Source organism: Chelonoidis abingdonii, chromosome 1 (assembly GCF_003597395.2).
Source record: "Chelonoidis abingdonii isolate Lonesome George chromosome 1, CheloAbing_2.0, whole genome shotgun sequence".
NCBI lineage: Eukaryota > Metazoa > Chordata > Testudines > Testudinidae > Chelonoidis > Chelonoidis abingdonii.
Window position 1 is genome coordinate 292,188,546 of NC_133769.1, and position 14,468 is coordinate 292,203,013.

The following is a 14,468-nucleotide window of genomic DNA, read 5'->3' on the forward strand; positions in this document are numbered from 1 at the left end:
AAAATCAAATGGGAATTATTCTTATTTAATGTAGAGTTTGGCTGAAGGTTTTTGTTTTTTTCCTTTTAAATCACTACTTAATGTCTTCAGAAGGACATTATTGTAAATATTAAGATATGTATTTATCTATATTTCTTATACTACAGCGATGGGTAACAGTATAAAATCTTAAGAATTTCTTCCATATAAATATCATAGCAATAACCAAATCTCTAGTGAACATCATGGAGTCTCTGGAATTCCTTTTGGGATAAGAATCTCTAAATGGGGTAGGGTTTTTTGTTTTAATCTTCTCTTTTTATTTTTTTCAGGGGCTTACTGGGTCTGAGAGTCAGCGTTGCAATAATAATTTTTATGGTGGAAAGGCCTTTTTCACAAGGGAGAGTTTTGAAGCATTTCTTAAAGATGCTTAGACCCTGAATTTGTCTGATCAACTCTACCTTTGTTCCATAACTGGATTCCCCTTGATCACAAATACTTTGTCCCCAACTCTCATGAACTTGATCTGGGGCTTTGTGATCTGTAATGTCCCAAAGGAGCACAGCTTGCATAGTGGCTCATAAATAGGAATTCCGTTTTTAACGCACCTGGAGCTTGATCCATTGATTGCTTTGAAAATTAGGAGTAAAACCTTGAACTGACATTGGAGACTGACTATGAATCAGTGAACATAAGCATCACGTGGTGACAGAAGCCTAGACCATGGAGAAGAAGGGTGGCTACACTGTGTATCAGCTATAGTCTGTGTGTCACATACACTCAGGGTCAGATGCAAAAAATTACAATAATCCAGCCTGGATGTCACAAATATATGGATCACTGTGGCCATGTCACTGTCTGGAAAGAATGGACAAAGTTTCCTGGCAAGCTGGAGGAAAAAGAAAGAACTTTTGATACCAATACTACCTAGTCATAAAAATTTAGAAAGGAGTCAAACAGGAACCCTTAGCATTCACACCACTTTGTTGAATAGGGGCTGCATGTCTTCAATGGAAGGTGAAGATAACTTTTTTCCCTTTCCAGACAGCATCACTTCAATCTTGCCTGGGTTCAGCTTGAGCCAGCTGTTTTTCATCCAAGAGCTGTAGGATTTCTAATATTTTAGTAGTGGTGGTGATAGCAATAGTTTAGAATAAGATCCCTAAATTTCTACAAACTGATGTCTGGAAGGGACTTTAAGAGGTCACTGTGACATTATATCCCATATTTTTCATGGTAATATTATTGTGATATGAGTATGGAATAATGATGATTAACAATAATTAACAGGTGTGTTGTAAACAAGACACGAGAAGTCATTCTTCCGCTCTACTCTGTGCTGGTTAGGCCTCAACTGGAGTAGTGTGTCCAGTTCTGGGCACCGCATTTCAAGAAAGATGTGGAGAAATTGGAGAGGGTCCAGAGAAGAGCAACAAGAATGATTAAAGGTCTTGAGAACATGACCTATGAAGGAAGGCTGAAAGAATTGGGTTTATTTAGTTTGGAAAAGAGAAGACTGAGAGGGGACATGATAGCAGTTTTCAGGTATCTAAAAGGGTGTCATCAGGAGGAGGGAGAAAACTTGTTCACCTTAGCCTCTAATGATAGAACAAGAAGCAATGGGCTTAAACTGCAGCAAGGGAGATTTAGGTTGGACATTAGGAAAAAGTTCCTAACTGTCAGGGTAGTTCAACACTGGAATAAATTGCCTAGGGAGGTTGTGGAATCTCCATCTCTGGAGATATTTAAGAGTAGGTTAGATAAATGTCTATCAGGGATGGTCTAGACAGTATTTGGTCCTGCCATGAGGGCAGGGGACTGGACTCGATGACCTCTCGAGGTCCCTTCCAGTCCTAGAGTCTATGAATCTATGATGTATTTTGTGCAAGATAAGGAATCTGAGATATCATGAAAAAGGTTACAATTTACTGAATATGATTATCCTACATGTATGCATGCATGCATCATTTTGGTATCTGAAGTTAGGAATATTGTCTATACATCTATTACAAATGTGTTTACACCTGGGGAATGCCCACTAGGCAAAAGACTGTCAGTGTAGATGGCTAGCTGGAAAGGGTCCATTCAAGTCAATGGACTATTAGGGAAAATAATAGGTCTTAAGAAGAAGCTAATTTCCCACCATGAAGCCTTCCTGAGGATGCTACAAACAACCTCCGAGTCATGGCTTCTATGACACTACAGGGGCATGTCACCAGATCATCTGTATGACTCCATCCTGGAATACCAGTGTTTTTACACTGAAAGGAGTGGGAACCAAGCTTGGAGACAAAGGGTTCCCATCATATGCAAAAGCTATTTAAGGGGAGTGACATCATTGTGGTTCTTCACTGACTCTCCGCCCCAAAGAGACTCTTGGAAACACTTGAGGAACAAGGACTGAACTAGGGGGAAGTGCTGGACCCAAGCTAACAGGGAATTTTAGCCTGTGAAAGGAACACCTTGGGTTTTTAAGATGCAAGCAAGTGCAGCTTTCCCCTTAAGAGCCTGCAGCCTGCCTAAACCAACAATTAGAGTGAGAATTTGCTACTCAGATCCAATCTCTTTAGTATATTAAGCCTAGATTACATTTTTGTTTATTTGCTAGGTAAGCTGCTTTGATCTGTTTGCTATTCCTTATAATCACTTAAAACCTATCTTTTGTAGCTAATAATATTTTTTGCTTTACCACAAATCAGAGTGTGGGAGTCATAACTTGGGACTACAAGCTGTTGTATATTTCCTTTCCACACTGAGAGAGGGGGTGAATTTCATGAGCTTATGCTGTACAGATCTCTGTGCAGCGCAAGACATTGTAATTTTGGGTTTACACTCCAGAGAGGGGTGTGCTCTTGAGCAGGTGGGCAGTTCCTTAGCTGTAGCCCCCCATGCAGAGCTGGTCACAGCAGCCTGTTAAGTACTGCAGCTGGGTGTGTTCCTACCTGTGTTTATGCTGGTGCAAGAGCAAGTTTGGAGAGCTTGACAATTTATCACAGCAGCACAGGGTGAAAGCGCCCAGGTTGCTGGACTGGGGGGCTCAGTGACACCCCAGGGCAACCAGTCACAGTCACCTAGTCCATTCATCCCCCCATCTCACTGCTCGGGCAGGATTAAGCATACCTAGTCCTCCCCATTCTTAAATCCTCTAATTACAAGGATTCTACAACATCCCTCGATAACCTGTTCATGTGTTTAACTATCCGTGTTGTTAGAAAGTTTTCAGAATATCTAACTTAAATCTCTGTTGCTGCAAACTAAGCTACTTCTTGTCCTATGCTCAGTGAACACTGAAAACAATTGATCACCATCCTCTTTATAACAAGTTTTACATATTTGAAGATTTAAATCCCTTACCACAGTTCAGGGCAACTGTACCTGTATTTCCCCTCAGTGGTTCAGAAAGGACATGTATTCTCACCTTCCATCTCCCCAGCCATTGCCTTTCTCGGTGGAGACCCATGTGTCTCTCCCTTTTTAGCACAGTGTTCCCAAATTGCACAGCTCCCTGCCTTCACTGTACAATTCCCAGCACAAAACAGGCTACCTAAGAACTCCTGCTTGCTATCTCTTCAGAGATACAGAGTGACTGGCAACAGATATAAGTTACTATGCAGCACTTCCTATCCAAGCACACTTTATTCTTTAGGTAAAAAGCATAATAGAGAAAACACACACACTAATTAATCCTAACCTTAACAAATTCTGGCATGCCCAATCCTTTCAAATCCTGCCTGAAGGATTGTGACCCTCTGTGGACCAGGGGTCCTGTCCAATTGGTGGATCAAGAAGGCGGCCCTTAGTCAGTTTAAAACCAGGCTATTTATCCAAAAACCCTTTCTTTGTCTGTTGGTCCCTGGAGAATCCAGTCTGAACTAGTATATGCATACTTTTCCAACAGGTGGCTTCTCTCAAGATGTTACAACCTGAGTGAGTTTATCTAATCACCCCTTGTTGTTCTACTATTTACCATTTCCATGGAAATGCCCATAGTTCCACAACAACACATACATAATTGCATTTTAATATAATTAACTCCAAAATTATTAAAATTAATTCAATAACCTGTCACTTAATTCGATAAAGTTAATTTAGGATACTGCAGGAAATTGTCAAGCTTCTCACAACCACCCAGTCCTCTTTTCTTAAGATTAAACATGCCTAGTTTTTTTAACCATTCCTAGATCATGTTTTCTAAATCTTTTCGTTGCTCTCCTCTGGACACTCTAATTAGTACAATCTTTCTTAAAGCATGTGTCCAAAACGGGACACAGTATCTAGCTAAAGCCACTCAATACCAAGAAAAGAGGAAAAATTACTTCCCACAACTTGCCTAAGCCACTCATTTTAATACACCCCAGAATGACATTTGTCTTTTTTGCAACATCACTTGTTGGCTCATATTCAATTCATGATCCATTATAACCCTCTTTTCTGTAGTACTGCTGACAAGGAAGTTTTTGCATTTGAGTCTTCCTTCATAAATGCAGTACTTTACACTCGTCTATGCTGAATTTCATCTTATTGATTTCAGACCAATTCTCCAATTTTCCTAGAACATTGTGGAGGACAGGATTAGAATTCAAAGTGCTTTCAACACCTAGCTTTGTATTATCTGCATGTTGTATAAGTATATTCTTCTCCACTATCAAAGTCATTAATGAAAATATTGACTAGTACAGGACCTAAGAAAGATCCGTGCAGGATCCCACTTTATACATCCTCTAAGTTTGACAGTCAACAGTTTACTAATAACTACTGAGTACAGTGTCATCAGCTTTGAGTAGTGTCATCAGCATAGTGTTGGCAACTGAGCCCATTATGGCTCATCTTTGCCAGAGGTCTCACACAGATATTAAGAGAAGCAAGAATAATATAGATCCATATTGGATCTTGCAGGTGAGGGCTTTCAGAGGGGAGGATTACCTCATCATCAGTCTCCAAGTTCTCTAGAGAAGTACAAGTGGAGCCATTGTAGTGCTGGGCCATCTATTCCTGATATGGCATGTAAGTGGGTTAGCAGTAACGTGTGGTCCATTATGGAAAAGGCTTTAGAGAGGTCCAGCAATGTAAGCACGGAGCTCTGATTGTACTGAATTGCATCTCTGAAGTATAGCGCTAGTTATTGGTGGCAATGTGCCATCAGGTGATTGGTGTTATGGAGTATATCTTCAAAGCCAAAGAAGGTACCTCCTACCATCTGATCTCTAATCTCTTAAATCAATACTCCAATACCAACACATTATAGATAGTGCAAGGAACAAGATGTCAATTTAAATAAGCATTTCAGAACTGGTAGCTCCTAACACCACTATAATACGATGTTTTCCTGAACTGCACAGTGCAGCAACTTGTCCATATGGGAGAAAAAATTGACAGTCATTATGTTGGATCCCATAGCCTGTAACTGCGACATATTCATTTGTAACATTCTCGATAGTTTAACTCACATGACAAAATACTAGGTTGTGAATGTCTCTTAAATTACCAGGCACTGAGAAAGCAATATTAATATGTGGTGTATAAAGCAAGGGTAGATTTATTTTAAAAGTTACTGAAATTACCTTGATTTAATAGATTTCTCTCTTTTCAGTTACTTATTGAAATTAATCTTGATTGGTTAAAACGATTACCAACATCTCCTCAAAACTTGTTAAAGAAAAAACATGGCGTTGCTTAAAGTGTACAGATTCTTTATTTTTACATTATGGTAAAATTAAGTGAATATTATTCCTCAGATTTAATGGACATTATTATATTGCTTAGCCACTTATCTAAGCAATCGTATTAAAGTTAAACAAAACCACACAACAGCATGTTCCAAAAATATTCTAGTAACTGAGTAAGACCTTTAAATTTATGCCTAAAGATTTCAATAATTATATAAATATAATAAATCAATGCCAAAATGTACACCATATTTATAGACATAAAATATCCATCATTCTGAAGGATCATAGGGCACTTTACGAACTTTATGGCTACCTATAAGAAGCATCCCCATCCTTACATCCTATGGAATAACATGAGTCATTCCGCAGCAGTAATTAAAAAGGTTGGGTTCTGAATTCCCCCACCCTTTAAAAAAGTAAAACTCAACTTTATTTGAAATTGAAAAGGAATTTTCGGTAAGCAGCATGAGATTAATTGCTGTCCAATTATGTGGGTAACACCCTACTCTTGTACAGAGTTATATTCCTAAAAAAGCAGATGCTACTATGACACAGGTATCTAGTACTCATGTCATTCACGATAAATTTCAGAGGTGGAGCTGAATTATTCTAAGAATGCAGATTTGCTATGCAAATTGTAAATAAACTTCAACCACTGAACAGGTGAGAATTCCAGACACATAGCTGCAGAAACCGTTTAAGTAGTAAACCTAATTTATCTAAAGTTGCCTCTTCTAAAGACGCACACAATGTTTTCTTTATTTGAATAAGTTCATTGAAATATGGAAAACTGAAATAAGAGAAAGCAGGGAAAATATTTGGTGTTCTAAGAAATGAACAATTAATTAGCATCAGATAGAACTGTGTTGTTCACACAGCAATCTAGAAAACCCAGTGTGGCTAACAAATTAGATTATCTGTTCAGTTCTTTCAGTCATTAAGCTGAAAATCAGATTAAAAAAATTCTACACGGTCCTTACAAATGCAACTCATGTACTTTTTCATTTCTAACCTTCTGAATAGTTAAGTCATCTAGTCCATTTCTCTGCCAATGTAGGGTTAGCCAATGTACTGTATTACCCAGTGATTTTTCCAGTCTGGTACGAATTCTAGCACTTCTGTATAAAAACTATTCCACAGTCATTTCATTTTGTTATTTGGAAGTCTCCTGATATTAAGTATAATTGCTTTCAAACCCCGCTTTTCTATCAACTATTAGACACATTCAAATTATATATGTATGTGTGTGTATACACACACACACACACGCAAAGACCAGCAGCCACAATATTAAATGTATCCTAAATTAATATTTCTATGAAAATAGATTGAGTTTATTTCATAGAAGCTACCATTCACCCAGTGACTAGACGAGGGGTCGGCAACCTTTCAGAAGTGGTGTGCCAAGTCTTCATTTATTCACTTTAATTTAAGGTTTTGAGTGGCAGTTAATACATCTTAATGTTTTTAGAAGATCTCTCTATAGAAATCTATATATTATATAGCTAAACTATTGTTGTGTTGTAAAATAAACAAGGTTTTCAAAATGTTTAAGAATCTTCATTTAAAATTAAATTAAAATTGTTGATCTTATACTGCCAACCTGCTCAGCCTGCTGCTGGTCTGGGCTTCTGTTCACCTAGGCCGGCAGTGGGCTGAGTGAGACCTGGGGTCCAGCAGCCAGAACCCCAGACCGGAAGCGGGCTGTGCGGGGCCAGCGTCCGAGATCCCAGACCGACAGTGGGCAGCCCACTGCCGCTCAGGGCTTCCATTCGCTGGCTCCTGCCAGCCAGGAAACCAGACCCACTCAGCCTGCTGCCAGTCTGGGATCCCAGCCCTGCATACATACAGTGGGTACCTACCTTCTCCCTGGTTCTGGCCCATTCTCTTCCTCTCTCGGCACCAAGCTGAGGGTGGGAGTGCACTGAGAACAGGGCTGGGGGTAAAGGGGCTAGCCTGGAGCTAGAATGAGGGAGGGGCTCAGGGTTGGGGCAGGAGGTTTGGGTGTGGGGCATTCACCTGGGCTCTCCCATTTGGTGCAAGGGGTGCAGGTGGGAATGTGTGTGTGGAGGGGGTGTGTGTGCAGGAGCTCCCGTTTGGTGCTCAGGGTGGGGGTGGGGATGTGGGAAGTGGGGGGTCTGGGTATGCGTGGGGGGTGCAAGAGTCAGGTTAGAGGGCTGGGGGCATGTGAGGGGGTGCAGGTGTCAGGATGGGGGGGCTGAGTATGTGTGGGGGTGACAGTCAGGGTTGAGGTTGTGGGGGGGTGAAGGAGTCAAGCAGAGGGCTGGGTGTGTATGAAGGGGGTACAGGGCTCAGGGCAGAGTCCTGGATGGGGGTGCGGGGCACAGGGCTCAGGGCAGAGGGCTGGGTGTGTGTGAGGCGGGGCTGGAGCAGGGGCCTGCAGGGGATATTCCCCTATTCCACATACCCCCTTCCCCAAGGCCCTGCTCCCGCTTCGGGAGGGGCAGGAACCCAGCACACTGTGGGAAGAGGCAGGGGAGCCAACAGGACCAAGCTTCTGCCCCCTGCCCCCGCAGGGGGAGGGGCAGGGGGACGGGGAGAGTGGAGGGCAGAGAAGAGCGGGCCAGGCCGGGTAGGATTTTTACTGGCACGGTGCTGCCTGCCGGGACTCTGGCAGGCAGCAGCGTGTCATTAAAAATCAGCTTGTGTGCCGTCTTTGGCACGCGTGCCATAGGTTGCCGACCCCTGAACCAGACCTTCCTTCGCTTTCATTTCAGTGGGGAGAACATGTCATTCTGAGCATTTTTTAGGAAACATTCCATATGTACTTAGCATATTAGTAAATGGAGAATTTATTTTAAGTAAGATGTTTTTATTTATAAGTTACAAGAATTATAGGTTATGGTAGATATGAACCCTCAAGAATCTACATTTTATTAACCGTTTTCACCTTCCTGCACACAATCCCTTTAACCATCACCACACCTAATGAAAACAATTTTCTTTCCCCCTTCTCACCTTATTCTAACTCAAAACTCATCGAAAATTAAGCAAATTTATCTAGCAGAAGTCCTGAAAACAAGCTAACTAGATTAATAATGTAAGATAGGATTGGTACATTCAAGTTGTACCTGGTTTTTGTTACTCCTCACTACTTAATGAATCTGTTTCAATTAGAATAAAGAGCAGCTGAATGGCAAGTAAACCTCCCTTCTTGGCTAAGATAAAGGGAGAGGAGCACTTCAAGTGGGATGTATGTATCCTCCATCATCATCCACACCTCACAGATCTCCCCTGCCTATGAAATAATCAAAAACAAAGTAGTTTAAAACAAAGCTATGCATACCATCAGCATTTTAAATTTTGAAACTCCTAAAAGTAAGTTCAAGTTGAGTGCTCCTCCGTTGATTACAAAGGAAAACAGACATTTCCATTAGTTAGTCTTCACATGGAAGAAATTCATTTTCAGATACTGCTAGTTTTTTTAAAATGTGCAAAAACCCAAATTAAGTTTTTAAATACAAGATGGCACAATTCTTACATTTTGAAAAATGTCATTAATTTTCCCTCAATTTCATCCTATCCCTGCTAGCTAGTCCCAAGCTATACCATGTTAAGTTTCTCTTTCATTTTTGCTTCCAATTATTATAGTTATGAGTTGTTAAAAATTAATACAGGTCTGTCTCATCTTACCTTGGGCTTACGTTCCGCGGTCAGCACGCAAAGCGAAAACCGCATATAGTCAAAATTACATTGAGTGTAATGGCAGGCGAAATCGCCTGCACTACAGGAATAGTATTTAAATTGTTACTTTTCTCTTTTTTTTGTTTTTGCCAACTGTGTAAAGCTGAATTCGAGCATGTTAAATGCGCGTCTGATGCAACAAACCTGTAAACTTGAAGCTTTTATTGTCTTATTTTCACCTTTTTCTTTCTAACTGGAAAGTAACCAGATAGATACTTAACTTGGATGTGAGAATGACTATTCAGTCCAGCTATCCAGTTTATATACACCTCTACTCTGATATAACGTGACCCGATATAACATGAATTCGGATATAATGCGGTAAAGCAGCCCTCCAGGAGGGCAGGGCTGCACGCTCTGGTGGATCAAAGCAAGTTTGATATAATGTGGTTTCACCTATAAAACGGTAAGATTTTTTGGCTCCTAAGGACAGCGCTATATCGGGGTAGAGGTGTATTACAAAACCTGAAATAAACTAAGCTGTAAGATTCTAGAAGCATAGGGGGAAACCAGAGAACATCTGGTGCAGTCTCAGACATTTTAGTTTAAAACTATTTTTGTCAAGTCATTGCACTGAAATTAAAGCATTGGCATAGAAACTGCTTAGTAGGGAACATGGAAATAACCTGAAAAAATGATCTAGTAGCCACTTTCCCTGTCCTGCATCTTCCAACAAATTAACTTCATTATCATGGAATTTCTTAAAATAAACATTCTACACACACAAAAAGCAAGGTACATGATCAACTCAGGGTACACAATGGATTACTTCACAGAGTAATAGGACTTCAGCATCCCACTAATTTTAAAAATGTGATTCTACTCTGCAAAAGTCAAGTTATGTCTTCTGGCTCAAACACCATCATTAGTAGCAAAAGATATATACAAGCCAAATGCTGCCTTTGGCAAGCCTATTGCTTTTATTAAGGAATTTTCAGCTGCAACTAAGGGCTACATAGGTGGCCCTACACACAGAATTTAGCCAGTCATTTTGCTGATGCATGAGGTAGAACAGAGCTCACTTTAGCTGTGTTGGTTCTACAAGAGAAATCAGAGTGAAAAAAATCTAACCAAAAACTTATTTCCAACACTAAAATGAGCAAATATGACCGAATGAGAAGCAAGGTACAAATACATGTTTTAAACAATGCCATTTTCACATACATTTTTCAGAGCAAAACATGACTATGTCGCCAGTTCTGGAATTGAATCTGCACGGGTTACCTCTTGGACTTTACATTAATACAGAAGTGCACACTGAACCAAGCCCAGAATTAGGACCCAAATATGTACATTGATGTATAAACAGTGGGAAACACCCTGATAATTAATTCAATTCTTTCACATTTTAAAAAAATCCTATCTTATTTGCACTCTTAGGATTGTCACACAGAAAAGAAAAATGTTTGTACTTCTTCAGAAACCCCACCAGGGTCAAATGGGCTACAGGAGGCCCTACCAAAAGGGCATGGGGGTAAAATAGACTTTGTTGTGGCTGTGAAGGGGGTACGGTCCTTTAATGACAGGGAAGCCAAAGGAGTTGGGTGTGATGGTAAAGGGACTGGTGGAGGGGGAAGGGGCTGGTTATTATATGAAACAAAGCTGCTCACCCACGGGTGGCGAGTTGTATGAGCCCGTGGTGCCCATGCTCCACCAATACGAGAGTATGAGGGGCTCAGCTCCACCAAAGTTCGGGGCTGGGTCTCTCCCCCGACTCCGCCTGCTGCCCCTGCACGACTCCCTCGGAATGTCCCCCCCAGCCGCCCCTGCGTGATTTAAAAGGGGCCAAGGCCCCCGCCACCACCACTGGCAGTGCAGTGGGGGTAAGGCAGCTTCCTGCCTGCCCGCTCTGTTCTGGAAGTGGCTGGCACATACCTGTAGCCCCTGGGGGCAGTCTCTGTGTGCTGCCCCTGTCCCGAGCACCGACTCTGCCGACTACAGCCAATGAGAGCTGTGGGGGCGGTGCCTGCGGGCAATGGTGTGCAGTGACGTCTCTTTCCCCTCCCCCACCTAGGAGCTGCTGCCAAGGGGGTGGTGGGTCACTTTTGGGAGCTGCCCAAGGTAAGTGCCACACCCAAACCCCCTGCCTCAGCCCAGAGCCTGCCCCCAAACTCCCTCCCAGGGTCCACCTCCCACCCCCCTTCTCCAGCCCAGAGCTCAACCCCTCACACCCAAACTCCCTCTCAGAGGCCACACCCCAACTCCTTGCCCCACCCCAGAGCCTACACCCAAACTCCCTCCCAGAGCCCAACCCCTCATCCCTCCCACACCCAAACTCCCTCCCAGAGCCTTAGGCAGGTGTGTGTGTGGGGAGAGACCCATTCTGGGCACCACCAAAAATTATACAAACCTGCCACCCCTGTGCTCACCTGGTTAATGACCTGAAAATAAAACAGAGAAAAAGAGAGTAAGTTGTCATATCAGACCAGTTACAGCATCAAAGTCTCCTCTGTCCCCTATAATCATCCCCTCCCCATAGCTCCAGCCCCCCACCCAGTCATCGTCTCCTCCCTCCCTCATCGCCCCCCACGTCACCTGACCCCGTAGCCCCCTCCCCTTACCGTCTCCCGGTTCTCCCCCTCACTGCCCCCCCCCGCAAGAAACCCAACCCCAGCACTCACGTCGGGATTGGCCTCCAGGGGCAGCCAGCGGTGCGTCTCCATGCTGCGTTCTCTGGGCGCTTCCTTCCTCGGAGCTACAGGACCCGGCACTGACAGCGCTTCACGTGGCTGCCGCTGCCGCTGCCGCTGCCGCCCCGCCCCAGGACCGCACCACAGCGAGCGAGGAGGGAAACGTCAGCCTCCTCCCCCCGCTGCGGAGTGGGCGGCTCCGGCCCAGGGCCCCAGCCCGGCGAGAGGGGCGGACGCTGCGCCGGCCAGGCCGGGGGAGAGAGTTTGTCGCCCGACCAGATTCTCCACGTACACCCCCACACACACCTCGGAACATGGACTCTCCCGCCGAGGCAGGGGCGGGGCCGCGGCCGGAGTCTGCCCGCCCTCCTGCCCCGCTGGCGGTGCGCGGCGGCGGCTGGAGCGACTCGTGGCCGCTGGAGGGCTCTGTTCTTTCGCGCCGCGGCACCGGGCTCCCCTCGGCGGTTCGGCCAGGCCCAGCAGAGGGAGCGAAGCCGAGAGCCGAAGTCAGCGAACAACGTTAATCGCGGGCGGCTGGCGCAGTGACCACGCAAAGCGCCGCACGCCCCCCCCTCAACCTAGCTAGTAGCCGGGGGACAGGCAGCGCCGCACAGCCTCTTGCCATCCCCCGTACATACACAGCCCTAGAGACTGACACCCCCCCAGTCACCCCAGAGGCTGATACCCTAACACCCCCAGAACTACATACATTCAGCCATGCACAGATCCCAAAGGCTGACACCCCCACAACCACCCCAGAGACTGACACACTCAAAATACCGACTTACATTCAGATACACAGAGACCGCAGTGATTGACACCCCACCTCAACTACACACACAGACCTTATGACTGACACCCACACAGAACCACCCCAGTGACTGACATCCTCCACACAAGCATTTCAGAGACTGACCCCCCCCACACAGAACCACACACATCCATACACATAGACCAGGGGTAGGTAACCCATGGCACGCTTGCCAAAGGCGGCATGGGAGCAGATTTTCAGTGGCACTGACACTGCCCGGGTCCTGGCCACTGGCCCAGGGGGCTCTGCATTTTAATTTAATTTTAAATTAAGCTTCTTAAACGTTTTAAAAACCTTATTTACTTTACATACAACAATAGTTTAATTATATATTATAGAAAGAAACCATCTAAAAATGTTAAAATGTATTACTGGCACGTGAAACCTTAAATTAGAGTGAATAAATGAAGACTCCGCACACCACTTCTGAAAGGTTGCCAACCCTTCAGTAGACCCCAGTGACTGACACCCCCACACAAACCCAATGACTGATACTCTCACAGAACCACACATATACACACACAGAGATCCCTTTCTTATCTGAACAATCCCTTTCTCTTCCTGATCTTCAACCAGTGTGTTCACCCCATAAACCTAAGTGTTTGTAACAGTAATAAAACAAATATTTACATATTAAAAATAAACACATAGAACAAAGCATAACATGAATCTGTCATCTCTCTGCTTATGTTGTACACCTTTCCCTTTTTTTTTTTTGGTCATTTTACACCCCAATCTTTCCAAGATTTACACATATGCTTAATTTTATTCACTGAATTCATCCCATTAACTTCACATTCAAAGGTGATATCTGGTATGCAAAGATAGTGGGATCAAATGAAGCAAATGGCTAGGGAAGGAAGCTAGGCAGAGAGCTTCTTCCCAGTCTTGTTAGTCTTGTGAGAGGGAAATAAATAGAAAGAATCAAGACAAGGACACATCTTCACTTGCTTCCCCTGTTTGCTTGACAACAGGAAACATCAGCAAAAACTCACATTCCAGTCTGTCTCTCTCTGCCAAACAGAGCAGAGCATCTACTTGGGGTTCTTTCTGACTTACGAACAAATGATTTCATCCTTCTCACTCAGCAAGAGTGGATAACAAACTTCAGAGGACACAGGACTCCTAGCCACAGTCAGAATAAAGAGTTCTGAACTAAAAATGGGGAAAGTAAGTAAGGGACAATTCATCAGCAATTTGAGCCAATGACCAAATGGATTTAAAATCAGGGGCGGCTCCAGCATGCCAAGCGCGTGCCTGGGGCAGCAAGCCACCGAGGGGCGCTCTGCCGGTCGCCGCGAGGGCGGCAGGCAGGTTGTCTTCCGCGGCATGCCTGCGGAGGGTCTGCTGGTCCCACGGCTTTGGCGGACCTCCCGCAGGAGTCCTGCTGAATCTGCGGGACTGGGGACTTCCCACAGGCAAGCCGACGAAGGATGGCTGCCTGCCATGTTTGGGGTGGCAAAATACCTAGAGCTGCCCTTGTTTAAAATGAATTAGAGAACCTTACTGAATTGCACAATGCAGGTGTCTTGATAACTATGAGATTATGGAGGTGTGTAATCTCCAACTTCCTATAACATAAACACAAATAATTATATATTTGGGAAGGGAGATGGCAAGACCAAACAGGAATCTGATCCATATATGTATAGTGCTTCTTATTCATAACAATGA

At 44.0% G+C, this 14,468-nt stretch overlaps 1 protein-coding gene across 4 annotated transcripts in view; it reads right to left on the reverse strand.

Annotated features, from left to right (window-relative positions):
* The window catches only part of UCHL3 (ubiquitin C-terminal hydrolase L3), a 66,768-nt gene extending 54,685 nt beyond the window's left edge, over positions 1 to 12,083 (reverse strand). The window contains exon 1 of one of the 4 annotated variants that reach the window (XR_012655012.1): positions 11,963 to 12,083. Coding sequence is in view for 1 of the 4 variants with exons in the window: in XM_075061542.1 (XP_074917643.1) it covers positions 11,963 to 12,016 (54 nt within the window). In the remaining 3 variants the exon portion in view is untranslated. Of the gene's footprint in view, positions 1 to 8,740; positions 8,837 to 11,722; positions 11,729 to 11,962 lie in introns of those variants that run through there. The other 3 variants (XM_075061542.1, XM_032799891.2, XM_075061543.1) reach the window with 3 other exon arrangements.
* Between the last annotated feature and the right edge of the window lie 2,385 nt (positions 12,084 to 14,468).